This window comes from Scophthalmus maximus, chromosome 11 (genome assembly GCF_022379125.1).
Source record: "Scophthalmus maximus strain ysfricsl-2021 chromosome 11, ASM2237912v1, whole genome shotgun sequence".
NCBI lineage: Eukaryota > Metazoa > Chordata > Actinopteri > Pleuronectiformes > Scophthalmidae > Scophthalmus > Scophthalmus maximus.
In genome coordinates, this window is record NC_061525.1 from 16,528,430 (window position 1) to 16,554,985 (window position 26,556).

Consider the following 26,556-nt stretch of genomic DNA (forward strand, 5'->3'; position numbering starts at 1 on the left):
GCGATTAATTCTGAAAGAGATAGCGCACTCATTTTACAGGCAATTTGTGTGGATTAAATATTAATACCTAAATACGAGAGCTGTTGAGGGAAGTGAATCCAGAAAGATCGACAAAGCATGTTTATACTTTTTTAGATTTTAATTTGAGTACTTGTGAGTTAAATGGTGATCAAACTCTTCTAAAAGTCTCTCATAATTATTCAATCAGCACTGATATTTACAAGACCCAGGACCTTGAAAGTGGTGTGTATGTTCCTTATGTATCAACAGAGTGCACTGTGCCATGCGTGTGTGGGCAGAAGTGTGTTTGTGCAGGCTGTTTGGTGTGGGAATGGGCATATGCTGGTGCTAGTGTGTTCGCCTAAATAGTATATTTACTCTGAAGTCCAGATTGAGCCATCCACGTCTCCAGACAGTTTTTTCTTCTGTCTTCCGAAGCTGCAGACAGATAGGTAATGAAGGCTGCAGCAAGCATGGCCCTCATAGGGAGCGTATCCAGCTCGTTCTTTATCTCAGACATCTGATGAAAGAGAGACGCAGTTAGAAAAGAAACAAACAAGATGAAGGAGGACAGACGGGTGAGTAATTTTGGTGAGGACAGTATGAAAAGAAAGAGACAAAAGAGTGAAGGGCAACATGAGGATTGGAACATGAAGAAAAACAGGGATTTGTGGAAAATTTGCCCAGGATATCGATCACTGCAGTGTAGAAACACACAACAATTACATCCATCCATCACACATACATCTAAATGTATCAAATGTAAACATAGCATGATGTGAAACAGTGAAACAAATAGTAAAAAAATAATTTAAGCCTCATTAATGTTAAGGGGTTTAATGGACAGGGGGGAAAAGGAGTCTTTGAAAAGGTGGTGCCTGCTAATGGGAACCCCGTCGTGTCTGTCTGAGGGGAGGAGCGGTACTCAGAATGAAGGACATGGGTCAGATAACTTGCCCCATGCGGGCCTGGCCTGTAAATTCTCCTTTTCCTCTATCAAACCGATGAACTGTAGAACTGTAAACCAAACGCATATTACGAAGATAAAAATGTCTGACAACAATGCGAGATGAATGTGACTGATCAGCCCAGTGATTGCAAGGTTGATCGGGGTTCTTCTGAGGTCATCTAGTTCCATTCCAGGGGGAATCACAAATGGACGGCCATGTTTGGTAAATAAATGCAAATCAGGTGTCTTTGGCAAGCTTCATGACTCAATACACACACCTCTGAGGGTGCTGCTGGTTCCTCTAGTCTACTGTATTAATACTGTCAAACATCCCGCCACCATCTTAATTTCAAATCAATGTTAGCACCACTTAGACTACTGTGTACTTCTCTCCCCTGTGTGGTTCTCCCGTCCCCTGAAACACTTCACAGCTTAAAGGCATTAACATACAGTGAAATACATATACTGCATACTGTGTGGAGGAAAAGTGTGTACGTGAACGCGAGTGTGTATGTGTGAGTATATGGAGATACTGTACGTGAGAAGAGAGTAAACTGGCTCTATGATGCCTAGCCTTGAGGGAGGCAGTGAGCGTGAGGGTGTGTGTGTGTGTGTCAGGAAGAGATTGAGTGTTTTAATTAAGGTGCAGACAGATGCTGTGGAGAAGAGTAAAAACAGCCAGAAGGGACCCAAGACAGCAGGATTCATCCCCCTGTCGCGCACACGCACACATGCACGCACAGACGCACACAAAAAAACTCTTGTTGCTCTTAGATGGTAAATGACCTCCTTTCTGTGTTAATTTGTATCACCTCCCACACCGATACACACGTCAGCATATCCATACATCAAACTACCTGTGTGTTCCAGCGTGTGTGTTCTCCATCCAGCTGCGATATGAGCTGCTGGGCAGCGGCGATCGTGTCCTGAGCTTTTGTCACCTCGACCTCCAACTTCGCTGCTTCTGCAGTATAACACTGAAACCTGAGGACATAGTGACAAGGAGGAAAAGAGATCAGAAAGAAAATATGGTGTGTTGCAGTTTAGAGTTTACTTGTAGTTTGAAGTACACTAGACTGGCCAATGTCCGGTTAATTCATAAAAAATGGTGGAAGACACCTGTCCTACAGTATTGATTATTCATATCCTGTTTCATATAACTTCATGGTAAAAGCATACAAACAGCAAAGAGAGAGGCATGCTGCATCTTTCAGCTTTTTTTATTTTATTTTTTTTTCTATTTTAGTAGTTGTGAAAGTCAGAGCTAGTTATAAAAGAGTGATGATCACCTTTAAGGGGCCCAATTGGATTTATGTTTTATTACAAAGAGATGAGATCACCATAAGATTTTTATCAGAGGTGAAAAAACACAAGAAATTGAAAAATCAAAGGCTAGAAGAATTTATGGAAAGTTGGAGGAAGGCATACTTCTCTTTTAACTCGCTGACTTTGGCTCCGACAGAGTTGAGCTGGTCTTCCAGCTTATTCTTCCTACTCTCTGTTTTCCTCAGGTTTCTAGACACACACACACACACACACACACACACACACACACACACACACACACACACACACACACACACACACACACACACACACACACACACACACACACACACACACACACACACACACACACACACACACACACACACACACACACACACACACACACACAAAACACAGAGATTAATCTTAAGCATATAGATTATGACCAGGTGTTTTGTTGTGCTGCAGAAATCAATCAAGTGTTAGGTGTTCTCTGGAGTAGTGTTTGTGTGGGTGCAGGTTCCTACTCATGCAGTCCGGCCTGTTCTCTCTCCAGTGGCTCGATCCTCTCTTGTACGTGGGAGTACTGCACGTTGGCTTTGACCCAGGCAGCCAGGGGAGCAGCTGCCGCACTTGCACGCTTAGCATTCTGACCAGAGCGATAACAGCATCACAAGTCAGAAACATCTCCGACATAACAACAGTCTGAAAAATGATCATTGGACATCGACAAGAGGATCCACCAACCATACATTTAATTCTTATTCTACAACCATGGCAAGCTGACCTTGGGGTCAAAGGAGGCCTTGTTCCTGTTGAGCAGCTCCTCCACACTCTGACGAATCTCAGGGGTGATGTTCCTGGCTTCAAATGTGACTATGTCCTCCCTCACACCACGCTTAGCCAGGAAGCTACAGAAAAGTAGAGTACAGAAAAACAAAAAACAAGAAATAGTGGATTTGACATGGGTAGGGGACAAATAAAGATACACAAATAATTTAAATAAGTCAAAATAAAGTAACTTTTTAGTTAATATTTAAGTTAATATTATCTAAAGCCTAAAATTTAGAGCATAATAATTTTGTCTGATGCCCTTTAAAAGTGCCCACAGTCACAAGATTGTCTTACACCAAAAGCTAATTTAAATAAACATAGACACAATAAGCTATGTATGCAGCATGCATCAATAGGAACATAAGATACACACACAAATAGTACATATTTATTATTTACTACACAACTTATTTTCACACATTGATTATTTTTTTTGAGCCCTGTGAATATTTAAGCTTTAGAATGAGTCAATCAATATAGCTAAGAAATTGAAATTGATATTTGCCCTTAATTTCTCCTTACCACCATACTTCCCTAAGCTGTGTCAAACCTATCCACTCCTTTCTCCCTTCACACTTCATCACTTCCTCACATCTCCTTTTAGTGAACCAAGGGGTGTTGAAGATCCCCGTCAGTTTAATTACTTACAAAGTGGTAACTATCTGCCTGTCCTTCTATTCCTTTACAGAGTCCTCCCCTCCCTTTCCCTTCTCACCTCTTCATGCTGACCCAAGAGGTGTCGAAGATACCCATCAGTCTCAGCACCCCCTCCAGGATGTCTCTGATGACATCAGGGGGCATGCGCAGCGAGCGGATCTCAGACAGAGCTTCAGGCTTGATGTTCCCCACTGCACGCTTTGCTTCATCTACCAAAGGCTACAGGGCAGCAAGGGTAAGCAGAGGGAGAGACACAAAGGTAAGTGAGCTGGGATAACATTGTAGTATTGACTGCACAACTCAATCAGTCAACTCACCTGTACTTCCTTCAGCTCGTCATCAATTTTGGCTTTTCTCTCTTCAATCTTGGACACTTCTTGAGCCATCTTCCCTTTTATCCTTTCCATCTCTGTCTTCTGGTCACTGGCATTCTGGACAACGTAAAATATTACTTAATGTTTGACTTTCAAATGTTTCATATTCTGAAACTGATTGTTCTCCTCGTCTCAACTTGCTATTCAGCAAGACAACCTGGCCCTTGGCTTGAAATTACAAGTTAAACCCTTTTCAAAAAAGAGTTCAGACATGCATTTCTGTGACAAGACGGATGATTTGGTTTAAGAATAGTCGCAATCCCAGAGTAAGACACAATTACTGAGGAGATTTTGCAGCATCATTTTCCACACTCCCTCTCTCTCACCTCTCTATCCCTTAAATCGATTTCATCATATTTTCTCCCAATCCCTCTTCTCAACACTTTTCTTATTTGCTCTCCAAATCTAATTTTCCCTGACTCTTCTACTTCTCCACACCACAATGTATCCATCTATTGTTTTCATCTCTTTGTCCAAGTCTTCCTCCATCCCCCCTGCTGTCTTCATCTCTACAGGAGAAACAGCTACTACAGGCCAAAGGGATGTCAAGTTGTTAATTATCATTGTGAAAACTGACTCTGTTGGCAGTTTTTGTTTCTTTTTCCCCGTGTTTCTTCTCTATCCCTCCTTCCCCTCCGTCTCACTCAAAAAGCAGTTCCCGCAGCGAAAAATACAGAAGGAAACAAAAACTAATGATCATAGTTTAGCTTCATTTTGTCCCTATCAATCCATTCATCCATCCATGTTTCCATCCATCCATCCATCCAACCATTAACAGCCGGAGGAAATCAAAACTTGGGAGAAGATGGAAAAACAGAATCAGAAAACAGAAAACACTAGATGAGAATTCAAAGAACAAACAAATTCAAAGAAGAAACAAAAACACACACACACACACACACACACACACACACACACACATACACTAAATAGTGTGTTCACAGCAGGGGTCAGGAGCTGTGGGGATCCAGAAAAAGTTGTTGTTTGTACAATGCAGATGAGGTGTGAAGAGAAGAGGAGGGAAGACAAAGATGAAACTGAAGAGAAGATGAAGAGAAGCGAAGAGAAGAGAAAAAAGAAGAAGAGCTGCAGGGAGGAGGGGCATAGTGAGAATTTGTAGGACAGAGATGTAACTTAGAGGAAACATTGGGTCCTTGGAGGGTTCCTGCAAGGACCCAACAGTCCCACCGGGTACTAAGTGTCTGAGTTACACACAGTCGCACAGTCTTGCACAGTCGTGCACACATCTCGCAGTGACAAATATACATAAATACCTGCATGGAGGTGGTGATTTCCTGCAGGGCAGAATCTGCCTCCTGTTGTTTAGTCTTCAGCAGTGCACTCTGCTCTGCAGCCCGCCTCTTCAACTCATCGACCAATGCCTTAGCTTCATTCAGCTTAGACACACCTGCCTGCGGACACAAGTCAATCATAACGTGAGACATAAAATCTGACTAATATATGCGCAAGTAACGAGAGACCTAAAATTCTATGCCAAGTACCAAAGGTGTTCTTACAGACGCACTACACTTGGAATTGGTAAGGTTTATCAATTAATAACATTATGATAACATTACACAACAATCCCGGAACATACAGAATATATGCTCCTGTTTTCATCTGCTAATATGCTACCGAGTACCAATAGCCTTTGATCAACATGTCTGTGTGTAACACCACAAGTTATAACATATTTTTATTTTATATTTTAAGTGTAATATCGTTGTCAGCTTGCTAGCTAGTACAATCCAGGCTAGCGACAGTGAACTGCATACCTCTTTGTGAATATGTACTTTGTAGTAGAGCTGATATTTTACCTGTAAATGCTGTTGCCTCGTTGTGAGTTGACTTTGCTTCCGGCTGTACAAGGCAGTGTAAGCGTGAAGAAAGGCCATGTACTGGCTTGGTGTTGCACCATGTTCTCTACATGACTCATGGACCATGAGGAACAAACGGCACAGGTCTCCCTGCCCAGAACCTGCTGGGAGATGAAGAAGCTTGTGAGCACAGACTGCTGTGACGTTATAAAGTCATTCACATTACATTTAAAAAAGGCTGTAAAAATATAAGGCTAGGAAGATAGTTAACAAGCTTTTAAATTATCTCATGGTTATCTCAGTACAGCAAATGTTTTGTATTTCAAAGGTGAAAAATGCTGCCTGAGGTAAAGATCAAAATACTCCTAGAAGTGTTTGTCTTCTCTTTCCAGCGTTTTCATTCTTTCATATCACTAAGGGAATAGTTTCTCAAGTACACAAATCCTTGTTTGAACATTTAAGCTTTATTGGATAATTCTTTTATACAGAATGAATTTCTGTGATAACTTATAGGCAACGTGACATAAAGTGAAATCTAACTACATCCTGAAAAGGAGCATAATTAGTCCCATAGAAACAGGAACAGAGAAAAAAAAAGATCAGCTGAATAAATAACAGGGTCATATAATTCAAAGTAACTTAATGAAAAAAGGGTCTTTACATGAATCAAAAGCAAGTTTGGCTTCATGCGCTTGTGCTCTCACCAGAGTTTTCTCCATTGGTAGTCTTTTCTCTGTCATTCTCTTCCCCGTCGCCATCCATCTTAGCCAGCAGTAACTCAGGAATCTGATCAGGTAAAGGTGTATATACACACACAGTATGTAAAATTGTGTGTAAAAAAAAAAATTATTCCCTCATCTCCTTTTTAAAATAATGTGCCAGGTTTGTGGCACAAGTTTGAGATACCACTTGCAAGAATATTTACTTTTTAAGCCTTGTGCTAACAGGGTCAATACTGAATCTGGAGACATAATATACTGGTAAAGCATACATATATGCACAAGGCTACAGCAGTAACTGTTATCTTTACATAAATCTTATCCTAGGTCTTTTCAACATTTCCAGATACGTGAATCTCTGGCGTGAACCTTGTCAGCATTGGCTGATTTAACATCCACTTTTGGTCTTATCTTATCCTTCTACGTATTGCCCTCCTCTAACCTTCTTCATGCTGCTTTCTGTCCATCCTTCCATCCACTGGACAGAACACTTGCGGTAGAAAGCCGGGTTGCTCTCACAGTTGATGGTGAAGTTAGTGTTGGAGCAGTCCATGATCAGAACAATGTGAAGGTTCTGCTGGATTCCTAAGTGAAACATAAGCAGTGAAGGGGCTTTGTCACAAAATGTAGTCTGAGACAGCAAATGAGAAGGAAAAGACAATGTGAGGGACAATCTGTCAATTTTCTATTTCTGATATTGTCTAGGCTAGCTGGCGCCTCCCTGACAGAATTGGATAGTGAGGGAGAGCAGGGAGCTCTTTAGGGGGTTTACTTTAACAATAATAGAGCTATTGATTTCATTATCTTGCAGTAACCTCAACCTCAGTGACACTGCACAATTTCTACATTCCACACAACACTGCACAGCTGTGGGGCAGAAGAATGCCATCAGATACAAACATAAAGGAGGACACTGCTGTAAGAACAATCCCTGGATAGGAATGACACGTAGTATAGTTTTACAGTGAAAAGATGAGTACCACATAGATGGGAACAGATAAAAAAAAAAAAAAATCAATAACAAACTGTGTGTTGTCAATAAATAAACAGCACTGACTGTGGGAAAAGTAGTTGTAGAGTGGCTCGGTGAATCCATCCTGCGAGGCCAAATCTTTAAGGGAGGAAAGGAGAGGCTCCAGTTCCTCGGGGGAGTACAGACCCGGAACTTCACCTTTAACAGAACACACACAAGCAGCTCTCAGCAGGAACAAAATGGAAACTAAGGTGTTGGTTAGCTGAGTGGTAGCGCCAGCGCCCCCTGTGCAGCGGCTGTGGGTTCGACTACGGCCCCGGCCATTTGCCGCGTGTCCTCCCCACTCTCTCCTCCCTTTCCTGTAATAACTGTGCTGTCAATAAAAAGGCTTTAAAAAATGCCCCCCCCCCCAAAAAAAAGGAAACTAACATGATTGGTGTACAGCATTGATCTGGATTCGCAAAGTTATTATACGTATGACCCACTCCAGTGCATTGCTCATTTTCAGCAACAACTCAAGAGAGCTCAGACATCCACTCAGGCTAACCTATCCCCCACCTATATAACGTTTCATCTTCAAAAGATTCCTGTATTCCTTCCAAGATGTAATCTCCTATTACCATGGCTGATACCTATGTTTGATGTCATACAAGTGTCATACAAAGCCATCTGTAACTTTTTGAGTTATCCAGCCAATAAACAAACAAACAAACAAATACAATCACATAACCACATTGGCACAGGTAAGTATGGATCATTGGATCTTACTCACTTACCAAATTCTAATCTTATCCCACCGAATGAAATTGTAACCCCTTCAGGCACTAACAGTCAAAGTAGTTCTCATATAAATATAAACACGAGAAATCAAGAACATTAACACTATACATACCTGATGACAGTAAGCTGTTGACCATCTCTAAGAAAGCTGGGTGAACAAACTGATAATCCTCCAACAGCAGAACCACCTGTTGACCCTCCAGACCTGCCAGCTGCATCACCTAAACAAAGAGTACAGTCACACATAAAGTACAGTATACATCATCCATAAACATATAAGTTTGATAAAGATAAATACACAGAAACCAAACTTCCTTTAGATACTTTAGGTGCATTTACTTTTTATTTGCTAAGTACAGGTGTCATTCAAAGATCAGTTTGGCATTTTAAATTTGAAACAAAACACTTGGTTAACTATTAAGGCGAAGACAAGCAAAGTGCCTGCCAGTGCAAGGCTATTATCTCTAAGTGCACTCTGCAAAAAGTGGTTGGCTTGGAACAATGAGCAATTCTAAGAAAGTCGATTCCTCTATTACCGTCTTGAGATCATTGTTGAAATGCTTAAGTGAGTAACCACGGGAGATTTTGGGCGTGAACAATGTGTATCCGTGCATGTGTGACACCAGGCACGTGGCTGTGTGCCGACCCACTCCACTCCGGCCCGCCAGTAGCAGTGAGCCACCGGCCCTGCTCAGGACCCGGTCCACTCTGGACACAAAGTCACACACTTCCCTGAAGAGGAGGAGATCCAGCTCCTTGTTATCGCGACTGTAAAGCACCACTCCCTGCAGGGGAAATGGGAAGAAACACACGCATGTGAAGAGGTGCATCTCAGACACATTCAAATGAAAATGAGATACTGTACAAAGATAGCAGTATTCTGACCCTTAACTTGCATTACAAACATTTTATAATGTTTTAATTGAAATAAGTAGTGCATTATGTATGAAATATTAGTTTTATCAGCAAAAACTAAACATATAAAAGGTTTCATTATGCATTGAAGAGTCGTGAGTATGGTGTAGCTTAGGCAGTCATTTGTTTTGTAAGTAAAATCTTACAATAAAAAGTAACAGTCATAATATTTCAGTGCAGTAAAAAGTACAAAATGTAATTTTGCAGAAGGATACAGGAGCATAAAATTGACATACAAAAAAAACTACATCAAAAAGTAAGGTTCAACTACTGTATATTTGAGTATACAGTAGTGATACAACAGTCCCTCACTGAGTACCTTCTGTATCACTTGTTTGAGGTCGGCAGAATCCAGACGTCCCAGTTGTTTACCATGAGGCGGTAGCGACTGGCCTGGGGACATTGCAGCCCCTTCAGTGGCTCCCCATGTCACATAGAGACCATCTGCACACAGTGGAAATATCATGGACTGTTGGTAACACATGTTACATACTGTATATACAAATCATATGATATATACTGTAGACTTTTCCACAAAAGAAAGACAAAATACACCAAAAAAAAAGCAGGACAAAGGCAGAACTGTCACAAAAATGAGTTGATACCAGTCAAATAATGTGTGAATGTTGAACTGTTTTTTAAATCCCACAGCTAGCTCCAGATATTGCAGAGAAGCAGGCATGTCCTGTTTTGCAGGCTGACTGCACAATTCGGAAGAGGCATTTCTCACAACGGCTACATTTTTGTGGATGTTTTTTTTTCTTTTACATTTTACATATTAGAGCAGCTTGCTTGAGTTTATATCAAGCAGGCTTGGCAATAGGTTGGTGGAGAAAGGAGTGCAGGTAGATAACTGCGATGATCAAAAAAAGAGAGCTTTTGTCTCACACTTGCGAAGTGGTGTCTGCACTGTAAGACTGTGTTCAGCAGTTGTGCCTTGGTTATAGATACAGTATGTCATTGTATTTATTGTTCTAACCTCTATAGTTGAGCCAGATCCCTTTGCATGTTTTCTTTATACAAGTGTCCAACCTCAGTTTATATGAAAATGACCGACTATAGGTTGCTGATAGCATTTGACAATCTGAAAATGTTCTCTGTGAGCGGAGGCCATCACATACCAGTCATGTTGTCTAGAGCATCAGAGGCCCAGTCTCCCCGTATGATGGAGGAGAGGATGTTATCAAAGGTGTGAATATCTTTGGAGGAAACTAGGCGGTCTCTGAACAGCCTCCTGGCCTCGTACGCCACCACCTCCAACACGCTGTCTGTCACGTTAGACTGAGCTAAAAACGAATAAATGAGAAATAAAAATACGCAATGGGTTACCATAAAACATGCACATTACACAATATATTATTGACCTAATATTTCGAAAATAAGAAATTTCGATTTCTCACAGAACACATAAAATGAGCATTTTATAGTTTCAAAAAGAACAGAAAAGACCAGTAATTACAATGTGACTGACTCAGGCCTTAACATTAGTCAAAGATCTGTTTTTGGTGGGATCAGGCGTGACAAAGGGACCTACTACGGTGAGACTAAATTTACTAAATTCTCCCAAGAATCAGCCAAGTGCTGCAAGCTAAAAAGACAGTGCTTCAAGGACAAGCCAGAAATGGGGTCTCATAGGCCCCTGGCATCAACGGTGTCCGTCACATTATATCTAAAGAGCTGAAGAAGAGAATCAAACAGAGACACAGTCACACTCTGGGGGTTCCCCGACATATTACATTTTAAAACCCACAGAAGAAAAAGAAAAACTTAAAGTGCCAAGTTGTCTTGCTAAACATTTTCTATGCCCAGGCTTTAAAAAAGGATTTCACTTCTCAAAACTCCCCATAGCGGTGATTCTACCACAAGAGTAAATAATAAAAAAGACAACAAAGTCTGACAATTCTGGATTTTCAAGGCAGGCACTGGTAGATAATGATATCTTAGAACTTCGATAGTTAACCCCCATGTTTGGTTAACAAAGAATTATGGACAAGAGTCGAAAGACATGTCAAGGCTCTTCAGTGGAGAATCTATGTAAAGGCAACACTGTTGCTAATTATTTTTTTTGTTACTTATCTGTTGATACAAAAACATCAGTCACACACATCTGTGATAAGCAAAACCCAATGTTATGCTTCAGATGTATTTGTGTTATGTGAGAATATCACAAAAAATCCTGCCAAAAGCCACATGGCCACTGTGTCATTTACATGGGGAAACCTACACACACATGGTCTTGGGCACAAATTCAAAATTAGTATAATCTCCATTAAATGAAATTAAAATAATTAATTAATAATACCCAACACCTAAATACACATTAACATTGTGACAGAATAAAATAAAAAAAATATGTTTTTTATATATACCCAAAGGAAGGTAAACAGCAAGAGCAAGTTAAAAAATGATGATAATAGAAAAAGAGAAGTTTGTCTCTGCTGAGGACAGCAAAGGGGGAGACTGATAAAAGAAAAAAAAAGGAAGACAGACTAGTGACAGAGTACATAATGAAAGAGAGAAAAGAAGAAGAGGGAAGGAGGAGAGATGGAATGAAGAAATGGTGAGAGTTAGAGTCAGTAACTCTGATCTAAAAAAAAAACTGACAAGAAACTAAGCCATCTGGTGTTGTCTTTTTGATTCTGGCATCAAAAACAAGAGTTATTAATGCTTCGTGCTCCTCAGCCGCAGCAAAAATGTAAGTGTGATTTGGTTGAATTCCTGCTAGGATCAGTAAAAAACAGTCAATCATTAATTCGTATAGCACACAGCAGTGCTTCTGAAAATGTTTGGAGCACCTTAGGGGCCATGGATGATTTTTGAGGCTTCCCACATTACAAAAGTAAACATAGCAACCAGAGTTTGGGGATAGATTTTATTCTTTAAAGCCTAAAACTTCTCCCTAGGACGAGGTTGGGGTGACGAGGTTGGGAGGTTGGTTATTTACATCAGTGTAGCACCTGTTAAAAAAAAGTGGTCAAACACATAGATATTAACATGTGTGCGTTCTTGCTCATTTATTTGGTTACCTGCAGTGAGGTCATATCGCAGCAGGCTGAGGACCCATTCTGTGAGAATACAGGGGGTGAATAGGTAGTGACTGTGGTCGTCCACTGTAAACTTGGCTTTCACCTGAGAGGAGAGAAAGACATTTGGATGATAACGTTAAGATGAATTTATGCCCAAACTCTGGTTCATATCTGTCTCATCAGCAACAAACATGATGCATCTTGTGTGCCAGCCATAGTTGTACATAACAACTCTCCTGCAGAACTGCATTATAGTTTTTCAGGACACATCACACAGGTATTGGTTAATAATTCAGTCATACCTATATTCAAGTTTTTTTGAAAAGCTCCAATGTTTCAACAACACAGACATTTTGCCTGTCGCCCAATCATTAAACCAAGGGACGGGAACCTCCAGCCACTGGGCCAGAGACAAGACAGTTTGATCTGGCCAGCGAGGCAATTTATGAACCCCCAAAAAAGCAATTCAGAGATACAAAACAGAATTTCATTACATCAATTGATTTTGTTTCTGTAATTAAAGAATATAACATTAAATAGCAGACTAATATGTCCTTCAGGGTGGACCCATCTGGCTGCATGACTGTCAGGTCACAGTCAGGGAACACACACACGTTACTGCTGCGTGTCGTCAATAACAAGCAACATGGCAACTGTTTTGTTGAAGTAGAGGACAAACCAGTGTACTCATAGTGATTGAAAGACCAATCTTGAGCATCAGTACAGCTTGAAACATAATGAACTGGATGAGCTTCAAGAACAAATGCGCTTGGATAAAGTTAACGCTCTGGTAGAATTTGGGTGTCCAACATGCAGCTTTCACAAGACTGCAGTGTGACAAAGATGAAAGTTTTGTGGTGAGTGAGCTAATAGCTAAGAAGCAGAAACTACATTCAGACGGAGAATTTGTGAACAAAGTCCTTGTTGCCTCTGTGAGCTGCTTGCAGGAAAATGCTAATTAAAATATATCCAAAGTGCCATTTTGTCTCAAAGGACCATAGCAGGACAAATTACTGATATGGCACAAGATATTGAAAAAAGGACCAAAGGAAAGACAAAAGAAATTTCCAGTTTGTTCTCTGGTCTCCAATGAAACAACAGACCTAATAAATACAGCTCAACTTGCATGGGCTCGCTGCCGAGTTTGATACAAAGGAGGAAATGCTGTCTTTTCACTACCCAAGGTGATTTTTTGTTTCTTTGGCTAAAACAAGCAGTAGCATCACCAGTTACAGCCATTGCATTAGAGCGGTTAGTGTGATACAAGTGATCTATAATTTAGTAAATTGAAATGGCCCTTGATAGAAAAAAGTTTGCTCACCCTGCTTTAAGTAAAGTAAAACTTTTGGTAGCAAGAGGTAAAAAGAATATTTTGCCACGATTGTAGATATGACCATGAATGACCACTCAGTGTCCAAGATCCAATACCTGTTCATAGAGCTGCACAAGAGAGCCAGCCAGCTGGTGCGTTTTCCCTGTGCTGGCCCAGGCTGCTTGGCCGCCAAGGCTGTGTTGAAGAACTGGCTGCAGGTATGCTGAGTAGATAGTCTGTAGCTGCTCCCTGTCTGGGTAGCTAATGGCAGAGGCAGAGAAGCAGAGACACACAGATGGATGTAAGGGAAAAAAGACAGTGGATCAGGGTTGCCATTAGAGGGAAGAAAATGAAGGCATGTATTTAAATTAATGAAAAATTCAAATTTTACTTGTACTTACTCAATGGTGCAGATGCGTACTATAGAGGAGAAGCGGGAGGTGAGTGAATGGCTCCCGACGGCACCTCCTGTTGACATGGAGGCCACCACCTGGATGTTCTCTAGACTCACCCACTCCAGATTTTCATCATAGAATCCCTTATATGTCAACGCCTGGAGGAGCAACATAGAGTATCAATCATTAAAAGGTATTTCTGATGCTGTTTGTGTTTATGAAAGTGTTAAAAAACTCAGTCAGAAAGTACTCTAATTTTACACTGGGATGGCCTTGAACCGCACCTAATGTGATAGGAACCAGTGTCAAACTGAGGTTCCAAGGAGGGATTGGTATTGAAATTATACTTCTTTTGAACCACACCCTTCCATCCATTCATTGTTTTTCTCTCAGTGTATCTGCTCTACCTGTTGCAGGAAGGCAGTGAGGTTGCTGGTGCCCCATTTGTCCGGTTTAGGTAGGTTGATGTCTTTGAGGTAAAGGACCAGATTCTCACAGTCCTTGGGTCTGAACACTCGGCCAGTGTTGGAGCTGAGCAACAGGCAGGTCTGACTGAGCTTCTGCAGGACATGGCGAGATGAGGTCTGTGCACTGCAGTGAACCACAGCAACTTGGGTGGAGCGCAACTGAGAGAAGGAGTATCGCAGGAGCATGCTATGGAAAAATAAAAATAAGAAGGTAAAGAAAAAGAAAAAGAAAAAAACGCATATTATGTGTGGTGAGTGGCTTCAGCCTCAGCTATATGTCTAAATACTTCAACTTTTACACAGCCAAGTTTCCCTTATGTTTGGGATAGTGTCACAGCAATAAAGTGAAAGGGGAAATGTGTTTAACATGGTATTTAGCAAGAGGGGCTTTTGGGATCTAGAGGCAAAATTAGACATTTATTGAGGGCGCAAATTAAAGATAATTATTTGAAAGTAAACGCAGTACGTTGATTTCCACATATATTTGTTCCAGGATATGCGTATGTAGATAAATTAGATGTTCTTTTATCAGAGGACTAATGTGACAAACCCAGTGCCATTGACCTTCCAGGGGACGAGGAGCAAGACAGGGGGGTGAGAAAAGGAAAGAGTAAGAGCAACTTAGCTGAAATGTAAAAGGCAAACTGAGTGAAACTTGTATTTCAAACTTCTTGAGTTGGAAGAAACTGAGACAACAAGTTTAGTTGTTACTCATAAAGAAGCTTTGGTATCAGTGTTGACTCTGTGTTTGTGTGTTTTCAGCCTCCACATTTGAGTGCCTCTGCCTCACAATCCATAATGCACACTCTTCCAGCGCAATCTCACTAACCTTTTCTACAAGAAGACCAATGTGAGGTTTGCCTGGGAGAGTGCCAACTGTGTATAAGTACTGTGCATTTTTTTTTGTTTATCAAAATGTATATCTTCATAACTTATCAATTCTGACGAATTTATGTTTCCATGTATATTGTAGCTTTACATGGGATTTTGTGAATATGTATAATGTATATACGGTATGCAATGTCTCTTCTTATGTATAATTTTGAAAGAGTCTATATATGACTCCTATGTTTAGGATTATGCAAATACTTGTGCCCTGTGGGTGCTTTTATTTCTGCATAGGTATAATTACCCCTTTCCACAGCCCTCCGGCCCAACCACCATGAAGGGCTGCCTGTGCTGAGCAGTAAGCCATGGGGAGAAACAGTGCAGACCTCTCTGCATATCTGGAGTCTTGATAACAGGTAGTGTGTGTGTATGAGAGAGTTCTTCAAGTGTGAGACCCTCGGGACGTTGGAAAACATAGGCTGCAAGATGGCCACTGTCCGGGTCATAGTAGGTATCTAGTGGTTTCCTCTGGTCTGGTGGGCTTTCCCTGGCCCAGCTTAGCAACTACAGAAGTACAAAGACATAAGAGCAAGCATTAGGACCAGGAGTGGTTTCCCACAGATGCATATCCTGTATTACTATTTGAATCATGACATCTCAACCTATTTTTGTATCTGTTCCTGCTAAGAAAACTAAATGAAAGAAACAAGTTCAAATGGAGGCATGAATCAAATTCAAATTCTAGAATTGCACTTCTTCCTGTCGCCCTCTGCCCATGCAAAAAAAAAAAAAAAGAACACACGGGGATCCTTACCTCCTTGGCAAACTCCTGCCGTGTTTTGACGTTGAGGTTTCCTCCCAAACCTCTAAGAAGACCAACTATAAACTGACCTCTCTCTGTCACAGCATTGAGATGAGACAGACCATTGAACACTGTACCCACCAGACTCGTCTCCACTACAAAGTCATTCTGATGAAAGGAGAGAAAAAGAGAGGGGGTTATACGAATCTGTATCACACACACGAAAACATTGCCGCAGAGACTTCTTCTACACACTACCTGTTTGAGGACCAAGTCCAGACCTCTTTGGAAATGGTCTCCCAGCCAGTTTTCTAGATTGCTGCGACATTCCTCTGGCTGACCCCTCAGCCATGACTTTACCAAGGCAGCCACATCAATGTCCTCATCGCTGCAGATGTAAGTTGGAAAAAGACAAGGTTAAAAAAAAAATCTGTGACATAAACTAGCAGAGAAAAATGGAGTATGGTACAAATAAACAATTAAACCCCTGTGTGCGCGGGCTGACAGACCTGAGAAAGATCATGCCCATGCGAGAGATGGTGGCTGGTGAGGCACAGCTGAGGTCGTGAGTCTCAAACAAGAAGTTGACGTTGGGTCCGAACTGGATGCGTTCACCACTAGGCATTGTTAACAGCCGATTATCGTCAAGCACGGAGTTCAGACTCTCAATCCACTCCGGGTCAATGTCACCGTCACACACAATCCATGAGCTCACCTCTAGAAAACACAAAAAATACATACAGTATAAATTTATGCTGTAGGGACATACCTCAACCCCAATACATCCAGTGCAGAGCGTAAAAAATCTCACGCTCATTTTCTAACGTTTGGCAGACATATTTGACTATTGTGACCTATTTGAGCAATGCCTCCTTCTTACCCTGTGGTTCTCTGACCACATTCCTGGCACTGTGTGTGAGGACACCATCGGCCCATTCTCTGGTGTCCATGTCTATATGTCCAAGCAGCTGCTGTCTGGGCATGGCCTTGGGATTCATAGTGTACTGCTTCACCTACAGAAATACAGCATCGTATGAATGCATTTTATGCTCCTTAATATCTAAATGAAAGCATTTTGAATACATGTACAGTCTGAATTGCTGAATGAAAACCCAGGTAGGCAGTTCTTCTCTTACTCACCACTTTGCCTGTCTTGCTTAGAGCAGCCCTAAGCATCCTCCAGAGTGTAGACTTCCCTGCTCCACTTGGCCCAACGATAACTACACCCATCCGCTGTCTCAGCTGTTCATTCAGTTCCAGTGCCTTCTTCAACTACGTAGAGATTTCGGGGGGGTTAGTCCACTTCACATCATGTATCATGGCATTAAAGTTTATATATTCAGCTAATAGATAAGTTGTCATGCACACACCTGACTGGGTATAAGCTCAAGCCGTGCCTCCTTGTAGACTTGTTCTAGTGCCTGCATGAGTATATGGTCCTCCACATCGGTGAAATCAACCCCAGAGAAGACGTCTTTGACCAGAGCATCAAACCGAGAGCTATCGGCAAATGTCAGCTTGGACATGGTGTTCAGTCTCAACGCTTGCACCACCAGACTACTCTCCTGAACTGAATGTAGATGATAGAGATCGATTACATATAAAAAGTGTTTTATACCCGTGGGGAAAACAGACTATATACAGAGAAGCAAAGAACACAGGCTGGATAGAGAACACAAAAAATCAAGGTTATGAAATTTAACTCTGCCCTGTTGTGCTAATTACCAAATTCTGTCATGATTTAAGGGTGTGTCAATAATTTTTTTCTCTTTTCCCAAAGATGTTAACCCTCCCTTTAGGCACAAATGTGCCATTTGTGTTTCTCAGCAGACAGGTACACTTGGCCAGACTCCACACACAGAGACAAAACACAAGAACACCCTGGGGACTCATTGATAGACAGGAGGTGCATGTGGTGTGTGTTGGAAAGATAAAGGGCGAGTGGTGGAACAGAAGGATTTGAAAGAGAGAGAGAGAGAGAAGGATGGGTTCAAGAAGAGGCGGAGAGCAGAATGAAGATAAAGACACAGTAGAAAGGAAAATATTGAAAAGCAGAGACGTGAGGGGAAAGATGGGGGTGAGAAACATAGGGCAGCGAGCGAGAACGGCGAGAGCCGCATTGACAGTCAGAGAGAGAGCAACAAGAGGTCAGAAGGAGGGAGAAGGGGTGGGGAAGAAGGTACAGAAAAGGTAAACAACAGAGCTCTGACAAGGAGTTCGGGGAACAAGAGAATGGAGATGACGAAAGGACATACGAGTGAAAATATTGCTTTTCTGATGATCATAATTTTCTCTGTATTTATGGAGAAGTAGTCTGACGTTGGCTACACTCACCGATGGTGGGCTAGCACATCTAGACTTCAAACATCTGAACTGTGCTTGTTTATGGATGTTTGCTGTGAATTATGGCACAAAAAACTGGAAAATCACACAAAATGACAACCCAAACTTAGGCTGTCTCAGGGAGATTTTTTTGATTTGAACCATTGCAGCATGTAAAAAGGCCATTCAGTCCTTTCTGCTTAATTGCGCAACTTGATGGAACTCTACTTTTACTACTATACAATCTTTTCCACCTATGAAGCATGAACAAATTCTCATATTCAGTAGTAAAGTCCTATCAAACTGACAATGTAATCTTTAGTAGCTTTCCACTATAAGATTTCAAGTATTTTCAATCAAATACTGACACCAGATGAGTCCTGACCCATAAGGGTGTTAAGTAATTTGCATTTACAGCAAATTCCCTCCCTTCATGTCCAGCAATAATAAACATGGAAATATTCTCTCTACCCTCTTTAGTGCTCCGCATTTCTCACATCTGTCAAATGTCCTCCCCATTCCTAGAAGTCTGTACCATATGTCTTGTGTTGTATAGTTGTGTTTCCAAATTACCAACAATGTTTGGTATTGCTATCGGCAACTTTAAATGTGACTCGAGGTTGTGACCTCGACCTTCATGCTGCTACTTTGTCCAAACATTGCCGTCAAGCTCCACTTTGGAAAAGGAAAAATACCTCGCAGAAAACCTGTACCTGAAAATAAAGAGAGAAATAGCAGGGATCTTACTCTTGTCTTTGTCGTGACTCCTCCTCTGCAGCTGCAGGAGACTGCCACAGGCCTTCAGCACCGTCTTCAGAGCACGCAAACCCCAGTCATAGTGCTGCTGGGGAGTCAACAGCTCCCTGGACAGACAAATAAAGGCATAAGGACACACTCTCAATTAACTGCAGCACTGGTTGTAGCATTAAGGGCTGGGAGGTGGAGGATAACTTATCCACAAAATCAATAGACGTAAGTGGCAGCTCATCATTTCAAATAAATTCAACACACTCAACATGATTCAGCTTGAAACACAAGACACACCACATAGTGGACCCCCGAGACACCAATACCATATTGGTGATATACATGTAACTCATATTCTGGTGACACTTTTACAGAAAGTCTACTTAAATTCCCTACTCCATCCAACTTCAACCCTTACCAAAGTCAAAAGTGAAATTCTACCTGGCCAGGTTGAAAATTGCAACCAATTTGCGTCCCAGTATTTCTCCACATTTGAAGCCCTCAGAGTAGAGAATTACTTCAGCAATGAGCTCATTGTCTGGCCTGCTCATGGCCACTGGTCTGAACAGCTGCTTTAAGTTGTCGGGAAGCTTCTGTCGGCCTCCATAGCCTTTTCCTGCTGGGTTCAGTGTGATGAACACTCCAGAGTTTGTGTCCAATTCCACCTAGAGGATGGAAAAGCTACGTCATTCTCGATGATAAAAAAGTGTTTTACACAAGCATAAATACAGCTCGATTGATTGCTGATGATTATTGAGCCAACCACTCTTCCACAAAGGGGGATTCATTTTGATTAACTAACAAACTGATTGATCAGACTGCAGGTTCAAGATAAAAACTGGCAATGTGTGTGTTCAAGTAGTAGAGTTTATTTATCTTCTGACCTCCTTTCCCAGCAGTTCACATGTGAGCTTGTGATGTTTGAGAGAGTCTTGTATGGCCTGAATCTGCATTGAAACCGCAGACAGTACCGCTTCCTCCAACCGGTTAAACTCGTCAAAGCAGCCCCATGCGCCACACTTCACCAGGCCCACAAAGATTCGGCCCATCGACTTCACATCGATACCCTGAAACACAGACAGACGCAAACCGGAAAAGAGATCTCATGTGCTTACATGGGCAGCTGTTCTCAATTACCAAACTTCCTGTGCATAAGATTAGAAATTAAAAGGTAATTCTAATAATAATAATAATAATATATTGGATTTATAAAGCACTTTTCAAGTACCCAAAGCGTGCATCTACTTCCTTAAGTGCCTACATGTACCATGGATATCATTCAAAATTTTATACCTGGATCTGCATTTGTGTTTTTTGTTCAAAATATTAACCTGTGATATTAAGCTTTGGCAGAAAAAATAGTGTGTAGTCTTTGATTAAGTGTTCAAAGTCTGAGATGTTAAACCCTTCACATAACCCCCAAGAGCATCTGAATACCTCATCACAGTTAAACACCAGCACTTGGCGTCCAAACAGCCCTCCTAGGGCTTTGACTGACTCAGTTTTGCCTGTGCCAGCGGGTCCATAGGGGTTTCCCCCAAGCCCCATCTTCATGGCCTGGGTCAGAGTCAGGTAGCACTTATCAGTCAGTGGAGTGTGCACCAGCTTAGCCGCATTCCCCTGGGATGGAGGAGGAAGTGAGTGATAACGAGAACAAGAGCGAGAGAAAGTGGCAGAAACACAGTGAGATGACCAGACAGGAGTAAAGATATGAGAAGTGCGAGAAGGGTGGATGGGGCGTAAGAGAGGGATAAAGAAGCCAGCAGACGATAAAGGCAAACAGAGAGATGATTGCTTTAAAAAGTGTGGAATGAAAAAACAAATGAAGGACGAGCCAAGGAAAATGAAAATGACTGAGACTGACTCTAAGATGTAACGGCGGAAGGGGAAGAGCAACAAGATAAGCTTAAGCGCTCCTCATCCAATCAGTTAAAAGTTAGCATTTAAAATATGTATGGATTCACAATGCAACATTTAAAGAGACTATGATATATATGTTCATTTAGAACACAAAGAGTTTGACATTACAGACTTTGTGCCTGCACGAGCACATCTAAAACATATATTGTTATTAAACTGCAGTTTATTCCCTTACACTCATCTAGCGGAAATAATCAGATTACAGATAATGATTTGATCCAGTTAGTCATTTTAGCCATTTTAGTAACAACAAATGTTTACCATTTCCCATTTACAAAGTCATGCAAAGTCAGCTTATCAACGGCCTTTTTGGAAACTTATAAATGTAAGATTTTTTGACATTTCATACTCTAAGAAAGTCTTGAAGTCTATGAAAATAAAGATATAGCGAAGCCCCAGAGAAATTAGCGTATGTGTGTGAGGGTTTTTCTAATAGTCAATTTCAAAGAAAGAAGACTATACACAGTAACTACAAGCCAACACACCTGGTATTCATAAGTATAGCTGAACTTTGCATCCACCATATGTATGTGGCAGCATTTGTCAGGTCCCATGTAGAAGCGCAGCTGCTTCTTCCAGGCCCAGGCATCAGGACTGGTAACGTCTGCCTGCTTAAGCTGCTTCACGACACCGATGTTGTGGATGATATCCAGGATTAGGGCCTTCAGCTTCAGCTGCAGGACACTGGACTCTGTACAGGAAGACATGAATGAATATCAGGACGGCAGGATTATTATAATTTCACTGTTATGCACTCCCCCTTCGTGACCTTCAGGTGCTTCTGATGGGTGGTGAGTGGAGGGCCCTGCACACTATATAACAGTCCTGCCACAACCTGCTGTTACTGTTTGCTTTGAGTCTGGAGGTCTGGTAGTCTGGTTTTTGAGGCTTTTGTTTGCTATTTTGTTATTTCTGTTTTTGGTAAGTTTAGGGAGGGATGCGCTGGTCGTACATCCCACCAGCTGGCCCAGACTCCAACTTTTTTTTTCTCTTTGGCCAGCCTCCAGACTTCCTTTTAGTTAAGTAGGGTTTATTAAATGCTTTGTAAATGAAATTATCTTTGCTTTATTGATCAGTCGGGTATAGTTTCCTATTTATATCTTGCTGGTTGAGCCAAATGTGTTATCATGGCCGCAACATTCACAAATAACAAACTTGATCATAAAAGAGGATGTCATACTCAAATAATACCTGAATAATAAAACAGAAATATACACATCAGTAAGCACAAACTTTTGTATTATCATATATTACACATAGTGCTGTTCACACCCGTTAAGAGATCTGTTCTTTTAAAGGATACACTTCATGTAGTGAAGTTCTATTTAACTCCCTATTCTTGATCAGTAACATTGAATATGTAAAATTCTTATTCATCTTTACCCTGGCATGCTAATTAAAAATAAATTTATTATTCTGGGCTTGATATGAACCCCAGGTCTTAAGATAATTAGACAGACAACACTGCCAGACATTTGTTTAGCTGCTTTACTGTGGAGAGATGATAGACCTATGTTGTAAGCATACAGAATAACAATAGCTTCTATGTTACTACAAAACAGCAGCTTTTGACAAGTAAAAATGCAGAATTGCATCGATCAGTGGGAAGAATAAATGGGACCACTCACTGTGTAAACAAACCCAACATACCAGGTGACATTTTTAAACAACAATTTTGAGAGGGGCACTTTGTCAGTTATGAATACAGCCGCCACATTGATATCCTGGAAAGTCAATATCAACAAAAAACTTGCTCAACTGTTACTGGCTGCATAAAATTCTGAAAAGAGGCACTTGAGGCAATTTATGAACAGTGTTATTGTTACTAACTTGTCCAGCACCCCTAATTATTTCATAACCTCAGTTTGAGAAGAGGATGATGTCACAACTGAGCAACAAACAAAGATATAAAACAATGATAATATTTGTAATATTAATACAGAAAGTTCACTGTTTGACTGTGAAATCCTTGCCTCGTGTCCTTACCTTGGTCAACAAGCCCAAAAATCCAGCAGGGGAAGTAATATTTATACTGACATTTTAGGCTTTGATCTTAAAATAACAAATATCTATTACTTGTCAACATCCATGTCTGAAACTGGGACTTTCATTTTTTTAATTATTTTGTGTGTGTGTTCTAATGCAATCTGCTATATACTATAGATTATTTTGGTGCCTTGTATGAAGGAATGCATCACTGACGTCAGCCTAGCCCCAGAGGCAAACAAAATACCAAAGTTATACCATCCTGTTTTTCAGTATATCTTTGCCAACAGGGGAGATAGCTCTCAATCCCCGCCTGTTCTTTACACCTCATTTATGTGAAATGGGTAATTAGATTACTCGTGTTGTCATTACTTTAGCTGCTTTAATCAGCACTAGTACTCTAAAGCCTCTTCAGCCTACCTGCTTGTAAATGCGAGCCTGTCATTTGATGAGATGTTATCATGGAAATGAGTTCTGTATCAAATGTGGATGGCTAAGTTTTTGCATGCAAAACAGTCACAAAATTAAGCACTGACTTGGTAAAGTAATAAATAAGGAAAATTTGCCCCCGCTAACACTTGCAATTGAAACAAGCTTTGCTTTCATGGACACACACACACATATATATATATAAACACAGTATGAGAGAGAAATTTGGAATTTGGCAGCAATGTTCCGTGAAATGATGCCACTACCAGAGCTATGGAGGAACGTGTCATCACATGCATCAAGAAACTTTTATTGAAATTTAAAAGCCATTTTTACAAATTCAAGTTCCGTAAAAAAACTGTCATGCTTTACTTAGCTATAGATTCAGCCCGGGGTCATTAAATTAGCCTGCCAGCTACTGTGTCAGTAGCTTTAAAGGTTACTGCTCCTCTGCAGGCTCTTGTGTCTGACTAGCTATGAAGAGATTCAGTGAAGAGCAGTCATTTGTCATTAATCTCTCTGCCCTAGGCAACAACCAGAGATTACAATCAGAGTGCAATCACGAACAACACAAGAGGGAGTCTGATAGCGGAATGAAGCACAAGTGTCAAACATTAACTGTTTCTAAGTTTGTCAGAGAGAGGTTAATATAGTCCAGAGAGAATGTGATCAAAAAGCAAAAAAGGAGGACAGGTTTGAACAACCCACAGCGGAAATAAATGGGGCTGAGAAAGCAGGGCAAAATTGTGCATTTGCTGCAAATACACACCAAATGCACATTTATTGAACTTCACACAGACAATGTTACTATTACTGTAAACTTCTTTCTTTCAGTTTGGGTATTAGTCTCAAACAGACCTTGTTTTATCCTTGCAGTGTTAACATCTGGTTAGCTAATAGCTACTACTTTTTTACTAATACATTACGAATTCAAATGAGTAAAGAAATATGTCAGTGGGAGTGGAGCCTTGAGTTGAATAAAAAAAAGTATTGGTTCAAATGCAACCAAAAGGAAGATATTTTAAAGTCAGCAAGTTGGTGTGCAGTTCTGGGACAAGTCTGAAAGGACACACACACACACAATTACCAATGCATACACACACACCTACCTGTGTTAGCATGATCATCAGAGCTGGTGTCCACTGTAGTGTAGTGTTCCAGCTTTGAATGGAGCTCCAGCTCCAGCTGCTGCAGATTCTGCTCTTTCAGGGCTCTTTCCACATCTTCAGTAAACTGGATTTGCTCAGCCAGACACAGAATCTGCACCATAGAAAAAAAAGTTTAGACGCTTTAGAGTATTTAAGATGATCTTATTGGAAACTTATTTCACACCCTGGGTCACACGGTCTCATTACTGAAAAATTACTGACACGTGGTCTTGGATCTTAACTCGAACACAGTATTGTAATTAAAAAAAGAATACCTGCAATTTATAACAGCTAAAAGAACCAGTGTTTCCACTGCTGAATAAACATTCAGTCACCTCAAAAGGCATTTTGGAATATATAGAAAGAACACTTTAGATAAAAAGCATACGTACCTGTGATGGGGAGCGTGAGGGGTCAACTTCCCCTTTCTTCCCTGCTGACAAACATTCATACAGCAGGTGCTTCAGAGTCTCCTTCATTTCCACGGAGAGCTGGTTTAACCATACCTGGGAAGAAGCTCTGGTTTAAACACTTTGGAATAACACACATACATGCAAAGCCTTAAGTGTCCAACACATTCAATATTATCAGACAAAGCTCTGCACAGCAGCTTTACCTCCACAAGGCTGGAAATGTGTACGAGGTTCCTCAGTGGCACGATTTCTCCCTCCAGTGAACACATGGCGACAATGTGCTGGCACTGCTCGTCAAATACAACACTGTGGATGCCTACACGGATAATACATACACATATTACATTCCCTGTCTGAGAGAATATGCTATATGAGATCCAGGTAAGAGATGAGAAGGTGACAGGTCAGAGGAAAACAAAACAAAACACAGTGGAGCAAAACAGAAAAACAGAATAGATTTGAGTATATTAAAGCATCATCAAGAATGGGACAAAACATTGGTTTCTGACCTGCAAAAAGTTTCTTGAGGTGAGACTGGATGACCGTTGGGTTAGTTGCCTGACCAAGAATCTCTAACAGATCATCATCTCCTATGAAATAGAACCGTGGGAAGGCAGAGCGCTTCTCCTGCAATAACCATATGAAAACACAGATGAAAAACCGAGTTGGGACGCTTGCAACATGTTGTTCACGCACAAGATGTCCTTGCACACCAAATATGCACGTGTGTACCTCCAGGAACTCATTGAGGGACTTTTGGCAGCGCTGCAGCTGATCCAATATGGTGACCAGGGAGTTTCTAATGCCGGCCCTTGAGCTCAGAGAAACAACTCTGTTGTCTCGCTGGATGTCTGACATTATAGATCTGTTATGCATGGCAAGAAAGTGTTCGTTACTGATGAAATAAACAAATAACAAAATGTATTTATCTGTCTTCACAAACTTATATAGTTATATATAATGGTGGTCGATGAGAAGGAAACTGTAATTGTAATACAATTTGCTAATATGATCTGTGCAGTAAGAAAAAAATACCATCAGAGAGAACATAGAAATAGAATTTCTTGGTCAATTTAGCAATTCTATATTTAATCTGAAAAATTTGCTGAAAACCAGTTTTTAATCTCGAGTAAAAGCTGTCTAGATGTGACACAGTCTCTCTCTCTCACACCACCACAAACACACAAGGTACCTGAAGTCCTCATCAACCCGTTTGAAGCGGGCCTCCTCCCGGGGCAACGCCCCTCGTCCAAAAATAGGCTCCAGATAAACCCAACGTCTCTGGATGGCATTCAGACTCAGCAGGTACTCGTCTAAGTCTGATAGACGGACCTCCCACAGACTGACCTGGATGATCATGGAAAAATGATATTGTTCATGCTGCCTCATTAATATTTGTAAATCTTGATATATGGGTGAACCACAAATAACAAAAACCATTTGAGTATCTTTAAAAAAAACACCACAGTCAAAG

At 41.0% G+C, this 26,556-nt stretch overlaps 1 protein-coding gene across 6 annotated transcripts in view; it reads right to left on the reverse strand.

Moving 5' to 3' along the window:
* LOC118299815 (cytoplasmic dynein 2 heavy chain 1) overlaps window positions 1-26,556 on the reverse strand; it is a 90,310-nt gene that overhangs the window by 48,948 nt on the left and 14,806 nt on the right. For 5 of the 6 annotated variants that reach the window (XM_035623854.2, XM_035623853.2, XM_035623852.2 and 2 more), the window contains exons 30-67: window positions 26,275-26,429; window positions 25,815-25,947; window positions 25,592-25,709; window positions 25,286-25,398; window positions 25,062-25,175; window positions 24,631-24,781; window positions 21,592-21,797; window positions 20,624-20,806; window positions 20,071-20,253; window positions 19,628-19,851; window positions 19,187-19,302; window positions 17,488-17,687; window positions 17,258-17,389; window positions 16,998-17,130; window positions 16,627-16,834; window positions 16,376-16,505; window positions 16,130-16,285; window positions 15,620-15,879; window positions 14,428-14,674; window positions 14,027-14,178; window positions 13,742-13,886; window positions 12,314-12,416; window positions 10,409-10,573; window positions 9,607-9,731; window positions 8,909-9,157; window positions 8,485-8,593; window positions 7,677-7,790; window positions 7,062-7,204; window positions 6,605-6,686; window positions 5,901-6,064; window positions 5,358-5,495; window positions 4,027-4,140; window positions 3,768-3,928; window positions 3,006-3,129; window positions 2,746-2,867; window positions 2,378-2,464; window positions 1,807-1,933; window positions 379-520 (exon numbers count right to left, since the gene is read on the reverse strand). In XM_035623854.2, coding sequence (XP_035479747.2) covers window positions 379-520; window positions 1,807-1,933; window positions 2,378-2,464; window positions 2,746-2,867; window positions 3,006-3,129; window positions 3,768-3,928; window positions 4,027-4,140; window positions 5,358-5,495; window positions 5,901-6,064; window positions 6,605-6,686; window positions 7,062-7,204; window positions 7,677-7,790; window positions 8,485-8,593; window positions 8,909-9,157; window positions 9,607-9,731; window positions 10,409-10,573; window positions 12,314-12,416; window positions 13,742-13,886; window positions 14,027-14,178; window positions 14,428-14,674; window positions 15,620-15,879; window positions 16,130-16,285; window positions 16,376-16,505; window positions 16,627-16,834; window positions 16,998-17,130; window positions 17,258-17,389; window positions 17,488-17,687; window positions 19,187-19,302; window positions 19,628-19,851; window positions 20,071-20,253; window positions 20,624-20,806; window positions 21,592-21,797; window positions 24,631-24,781; window positions 25,062-25,175; window positions 25,286-25,398; window positions 25,592-25,709; window positions 25,815-25,947; window positions 26,275-26,429 — 5,728 coding nt within the window. The remainder of the gene's footprint in view (window positions 1-378; window positions 521-1,806; window positions 1,934-2,377; window positions 2,465-2,745; window positions 2,868-3,005; window positions 3,130-3,767; window positions 3,929-4,026; window positions 4,141-5,357; window positions 5,496-5,900; window positions 6,065-6,604; window positions 6,687-7,061; window positions 7,205-7,676; window positions 7,791-8,484; window positions 8,594-8,908; window positions 9,158-9,606; window positions 9,732-10,408; window positions 10,574-12,313; window positions 12,417-13,741; window positions 13,887-14,026; window positions 14,179-14,427; window positions 14,675-15,619; window positions 15,880-16,129; window positions 16,286-16,375; window positions 16,506-16,626; window positions 16,835-16,997; window positions 17,131-17,257; window positions 17,390-17,487; window positions 17,688-19,186; window positions 19,303-19,627; window positions 19,852-20,070; window positions 20,254-20,623; window positions 20,807-21,591; window positions 21,798-24,630; window positions 24,782-25,061; window positions 25,176-25,285; window positions 25,399-25,591; window positions 25,710-25,814; window positions 25,948-26,274; window positions 26,430-26,556) is intronic. The other variant, XM_035623851.2, reaches the window with a different exon arrangement.